The 6,256-nt window shown below is 44.2% G+C and overlaps 1 protein-coding gene across 1 annotated transcript; it reads left to right on the plus strand.

Moving 5' to 3' along the window:
• The first annotated feature begins 759 nt into the window (after nucleotides 1-759).
• Nucleotides 760-5,823, plus strand: neflb (neurofilament light chain b). Its single transcript, XM_061985840.2, has 4 exons — nucleotides 760-1,827; nucleotides 2,656-2,780; nucleotides 2,868-3,163; nucleotides 5,124-5,823. Exons 1-4 carry the CDS (start codon nucleotides 778-780, stop codon nucleotides 5,267-5,269), a joined length of 1,617 nt encoding a protein of 538 aa, XP_061841824.2. The 5' UTR covers nucleotides 760-777; the 3' UTR covers nucleotides 5,270-5,823.
• Nucleotides 5,824-6,256: the final 433 nt, after the last annotated feature.

Consider the following 6,256-nt stretch of genomic DNA (forward strand, 5'->3'; position numbering starts at 1 on the left):
CAGCTCTGCTCTTTTAATGTCTTTAATGTTCCTTATGTTCTTCAATGTTTCCCTCTTACACATGTGCTTATATGTGCTATGGTGATGAGGTGTTTTCCCCTTGGCCTCAGTTTGGGCCCCCTCTCCAGGGGCCCAGGCTTAGACAAAAAAAAAAATTCTCCTCCCTCCCGCCAGCGTTTACCTGTTTCTCACCTTTTTTGTAAGGGGCGCCGGAAGTTGGCAGAGCCATTAGCGATCCTGTTCTGTCTCCCTGTAATGTTTGATCCTGTTTTGTCTCCCTGTAATGTTTGATCCTGTTCTGTCTCCCTGTAATGTTTGTCTGATCTTGAATGGGATTGTGCTGAAAATGTTAATTTCCCCTCGGGGATTAATAAAGTATTTGTGATTCTGATATACAATTATGACATATACTGTAGGTATGTTTTTCTTACCGTAAGAACAGAATTTGATGAGTTTGCCCTCTACTGTAACTCATTTGTAGCTTGCCATTATAGAAGTATCACAGGGTTTTGTCCTTGTTGACCCTTCCATGGTTGCCACGCCTCTGCCACTCACATACATCCGCATCCCACTTCTCTCTCTCTCTCTCTCTCTCTCTCTCTCTCTCTCTCTCTCTCTCTCTCTCTCTCTCTCGCCGGATTCATTATCAATTCCTTTCTGTCAGCAAGCCTGCAAAAAGTGCCTTACGTCATCCGTCATTCCACGCACTATAAAAGCCAGTGTAATGCAGAACCACTGCGCAGATGACACAGCCCCATCTCAAGCTCCGTCTCGATCATGGCTTCCTCCGGCTTTGACCTTTATTTTCCTTCAGCTTCCAAGAGGAGAGTGGTTGTGCGCAGTGCAGGGTATGGATCGAGTGCAGGTACAGAGTCTAGGTCCGCATACGCCCCGTCAACTTACGCGTCTTACAGAAGTTTTCCCACGAGCAGTCGAGCCGCCTCCGGTTCCTTCCTGCTCTCGACTCCGGGGTCTACGGTCGCGACCGAGCTGCGCCTCGACCAAGCAGCACAAGTCACCTCAGAATTCAAAAGATTGAGGACCCAGGAGAAGGCGCAGCTGCAAGACCTCAATGATCGCTTTGCAAGCTTCATTGATAGAGTGCATGAGCTGGAGCAGCAAAACAAATTGCTGGAGACCGAACGCCTGCTGCTCAGGCAGCGTCAAACGGAGCCGTCCAACCTGCGGGCCCTTTATGAGCGCGAGATCCGCCAGCTGAATGCTGCAGTGGACGAGGCCAACCATGAGAGACAAGCTGCACAACACCACAGGGAGGAGATGGAGGGTTTGCTGAAGCACCTGCAAAAACGCTATGAGGAGGAAGTGCTCGGTAGGGAGCAGGCAGAAGGCAGGGTGATGGACGCCAGGAAGGAGGCCGACGAAGCAGCCATGGACCAAAGTGAACTCCAGAAAAGAGTGGAGATCCTGCTGGACGAGTTAGCCTTCCTGAAGAGTCTCTGCGAGAGCGAAATTGCAGAACTCCAGACCCAAATACAGTACAGCACCGAGGTGTCCGTGGAGATGAACGTGATCAAACCCGACCTGTCCGTCGCCCTGCGGGACATCCGAAGCCAGTACGAGACATTGGCGCACCGTAACCGCCAGTCCGCAGAGGAGTGGTTCTCCAACAAGATGAATGTGATGGCGGTAGGCACCGCTCGCAATACGGAGAGCGCGCGGAACGTGAAGGATGAAGTGGGCGAATATCGCAGGCAGCTGAAAAGTAGGACGTTGGAGATCGATGCGTGCAGAGAGATCAACCAAGCTCTGGAGAACCAACTGCTGGAAGTGGAGGAGAAACAAAGTGATGAGATTTCTGCATTGCAGGTGAGAAACTGAAATATATTATAATATTTGCAAATAAGTCTAAATCAGGCAAGAATCAGGTTTCCTCCGGCCCACCAGATGAGTTTGCAAAGTATAAAAATGAGCTGACATTTTTGAAAGAAAGAAACTGCCGTTTCTAAATGTGTCCACTGGATGTCGCCAGAGCAGTTCTCTGTGTGACGTAAGAGGGGGCGGAGCTATGTTAGGATGAGGCAACACTTCTGTGTTTGGACACTACCTACTTACCTGCTTATTAGTGATGGGATACAAATTGATCATCTGTGCATTTCACGTTGCACTCATGACTGGGGACACATTTTCTGGGCGCACTGAAATATTATGTGTCCCCTTCTTACTTCACGTGTGATAAATGAAATGAGTCCAAATTCACAAGTTTTTTTTGTAGATGATGCTACATATGTACAGAATAAAGCACATGATTTTAGTACATCAGTTGAGGAACATTCATTTTATCTTCTGAGAGATTACAATTAACACCAATGGGAGCACTTTAAACCTCTGCCAGACTCAACTCCACCTATTTGACTAATGAACATATCACATCATTTATTCAGAAAGTATAAATAACAACTAATGAAGATAGTATACAATTAACTGCAACATATAAGTGTAAAAAAACCCATGATGATTTAAGTGTTTTCAGAATTTGATTGGTCTAATATTAAACCAAAAAACATTATTTTGAAGTTATCATGCCATGATTTTACCAGTCCAGCCCGCTTGGGAATGTTCCTGCATGTGGCCCCCCATCTAAAAGGAGTTTGGGACCCCTGGTCTAAATGAAACATGTTTGGTTTTTCAACACAGGATGCAATAAAGCGACTGGAAGACGACTTGAGAGCGAACAAGAATGACATGGCGCGATATTTGAAGGACTATCAAGATCTTTTGAATGTGAAGATGGCTTTGGACATTGAAATTGCAGCCTACAGGTTATATTTGCACACACTGCATGTGATGTTGCTGTAGCAGTGGAATGATTGACAGCTGCATGATGTGTGTGTTGCTTGCATGATCAGAAAGCTGCTGGAAGGAGAAGAGAGCCGCTTAGATCGCTGTGGCCAGAGGTCTTCTGTGGTCTACTCTCAGACCATGTTCGCTGGTCCTCCTCCGGGAAGGAGCCTGGTCTCCATGAAGTCTCAACTGCATTCTGCCGCACCTTGCCTACTGAGCCCCCGCTTCTTCACATCAACAATGCCCGCCCAGGAGAAAATGTCGGCAAGTGACGCCCAGCAAGCGCAGGCAAGCCCTCCTCAGGAAGAAGAGGACAGAGAGGAAGATGAAGAAGAGAGAAAAGAGGAGACTGAGGGGGAAGGTGAGCATGTTTTATGGATCAAAATGTGAAGATGCAAAGTCAAGGGCTAAAACACAATGAGTAGTTCAATTACAAACACTTAGCAATTTTGCATCAGAGTTGTTTAATTGTAATATTTAGTTGTACACATTGTAGACTTAATAACATTTTGGTGACCTAAATTAGACAAGAAAAGGGGGCAGAAGCTATGATGTAGCTAAAGCAGGGGTCTCAAACACGCCATATATATATATATATATATATATATATGTCTTAATAAGGTTATCCAAAAAATAGTGCTCGATACCGTAGTAGAGCGCAATATATGTATGTGTGGGGAAAAAAATCACAAGACTATTTCATCTCTACAGGCCTGTTTCATGAGGTGTTCCCTCAATCATCAGGAGATTTTAATGGGAGCATTCACATACCATGGATTATATAGGGCACAGAGTGGGTGGGTACAGGCTGGCGTAGGGGCGTGGTGATTGGCTCATGTGTTGCCTAGGAGGTGTTTCCGTCTGTGGCGGCATGCTGATACAATTTCGCTGCGCTTGTTGAGGGATGACAGGTCTGGACGGTATATAATAAACAGTTTCTCTTTCAAGCATAGGTTGCATCTTTTATTACCACTATTGTAAGGTGTGCTGGATGCAAGAATTTGCCATGTTATTGAATATTCAACATTATTGTCTTTGAGGTCCCAAATGTGTTTGCTGAGTTCTGTGGTATTCCGCAGGTTTTGGTTCCTGAAAGAAGCCTTGTGATTGTTCCATCTGGTTTTGAACTCTCCCTCGGTTAATCCTACATATGTGTCGGATGTGTTAATGTCCTTGCGTGTTACCTTAGATTGGTAAACAACTGATGTTTGTAAGCACCCCCCGTTGAGAGGGCAATCAGGTTTCTTGCGGCAGTTGCAGCCTTTGTTGGTTTTGGGGTCGCTCTGTCCGGGGGCCGACGGCTCATTTGCAATTGTTTTGTCGTGGTTTGAGATAATTTGTCGTATATTGTTCATACAGCTGTAGCTCAATTTAATGTTGTTCTTGTTGAATACTTTTCTTAGGGTGTTGCCTTTGGGGAAGTGTTTGTCAATCAGAGTGAGGAATTTGTGGCCAATGTTAGTTGAGACGTTTTTGCTGTATGGGGGGTTGTACCAGATGATGTTGTTTCGTTTTCTGTTCTTTTTTGGTTGGTTTCCTGGCGTGGGTTCACAGGTGAGGGTGAAATTGTATCCGCTTTCATCAAGGGCTTTTTGGTACGGGGGGGTTGCTTGGTCAAATTCAGCTTTGCTAGATGACAGCATCGATAGCCTTTTATTAATTCCGGTAGGTATTCTTTTCGTGGTGGTGGGTGGGTGGTTGCTGTCATGGTGCACGTATTGGAGTGTTGTGTTGGGTTTCGTGAATGGTTGGTAGCTGTTATTTCTCAGGTTGAAAGTATATATATATATATATATATATATATATATATATATATATATATATATATATATATATATATATACATACATGTTAGGCCAGGAAAAAACACAGAGACTATTTCATCCCTATAAGCCTGTTTCTTCAAGGGATTTTATTTTAAATAAATAAATAAAATCCCCTGAAGAGCAGGGAAACCTGTGAAACAGGCTTGTAGGGATGAAATAGCCCCTGTGTTTTTTCCTGACCTAACGCATATTCTGTATAACAGATAAACCACAAATTTTCCAAAAGTCTCCAATAAAACCAGAAAAGTCACCAGTCGCCAGATTTGTCACTCATCTTTCTTTAAAGGTGTGTGAATATTAGCTAAATATAAGGACAAAATCAATGGCCATGGTGGCAAGACTGATGGATCCTGCTACGTCTGTGTAGTCCAGACCAGGACGGCGTGGTAATGACATGCCACATACAGACAGTCCTGTTATAATGTGTTCAAATGTATTTGTAAGTGTGGGAAAGAATGGCAGTACATTACTCACAAGTCTTGTTTCTTCCTGAAGAGGACGAGGCAGAGGAGCCACCCAACGAGGAGGACAAAGAAGAAGAGAACAAATGTGATCAGAAAGAGGATGAAGAAGACGGCGAGGAAGAAAATGAAATAAAAGTGGAAGTAGATGCTAATGGCAAAAATGGCAAAGCCGAGTAGGCTACTCTTTGCATGATACTTGCTATCACGTGTGGCATGTACACCCATTACCAAAGTATGTCACATGTACACCCATTACCAAAGTATGTCACATGTACACCCATTACCAAAGTATGTCACATGTACACCCATTACCAAAGTATGTCACATGTACACCCATTACCAAAGTATGTCACATGTACACCCATTACCAAAGTATGTCACATGTACACCCATTACCAAAGTATGTCACATGTACACCTATTACCAAAGTATGTCACATGTACACCCATTACCAAAGTATGTCACATGTACACCCATTACCAAAGTATGTCACATGTACACCCATTACCAAAGTATGTCACATGTACACCCATTACCAAAGTATGTCACATGTACACCCATTACCAAAGTATGTGGCAACAAGCAGCAAAAGTAGTCTGCCAGCACCTTCATGCTAGATATAGCCTCACCAAAATATGCCTGCAGAGTTGCTATGATGGACTCTTGCTGTATCCTCACGATGTCTTGCAATAATAACTCTTGCTGTATCCAAGATTCAAGATTCAATTCAAGATGCTTTATTATTGTCCATTCTTTAACATGTACAAGACACATAAGAACTGAAATGACATTTTGGGCACAGTCCCACTAAGAGCAGACATACGTTACAAGGGGGACAAGACGGGACCGCCAACGGATCAGCCACTTACAGCGCTCCTTAATAAAGGTGGGAAAAAGGTGACATTGGGAAAGGGGGAAGAGTAAAAAAAATATCAGTCCAAGGGGTCCAGACTGAGTCCAAGGAAAAAACCTCACATAGCATAGCACACATAAACATGATACATGTAATCACAACAACTCGCAACAGAGGGGGGGGGGGGGGATTTGGGGCCTGGAGGCTGGCTGCCGCTATAAAAGTTAAAGTTAAAGTTAAAGTACCAATGATTGTCACACACACACTAGGTGTGGCGAAATTATTCTCTGCATTTGACCCATCACCCTTGA

The sequence above is a fragment of the Nerophis lumbriciformis genome, linkage group LG12, assembly GCF_033978685.3.
Source record: "Nerophis lumbriciformis linkage group LG12, RoL_Nlum_v2.1, whole genome shotgun sequence".
NCBI lineage: Eukaryota > Metazoa > Chordata > Actinopteri > Syngnathiformes > Syngnathidae > Nerophis > Nerophis lumbriciformis.

Bases quoted from the DNA above. Each gene is read 5' to 3' on its own strand.
- neflb (XM_061985840.2), top strand. From the start codon at position 778: ATGGCTTCCTCCGGCTTTGACCTTTATTTTCCTTCAGCTTCCAAGAGG. The intron at 1,828-2,655 runs GTGAGAAACTGA...TTTTCAACACAG, and splicing joins ATGAGATTTCTGCATTGCAG to GATGCAATAAAGCGACTGGA. The intron at 3,164-5,123 runs GTGAGCATGTTT...TTCTTCCTGAAG, and splicing joins AGAGGAGACTGAGGGGGAAG to AGGACGAGGCAGAGGAGCCA.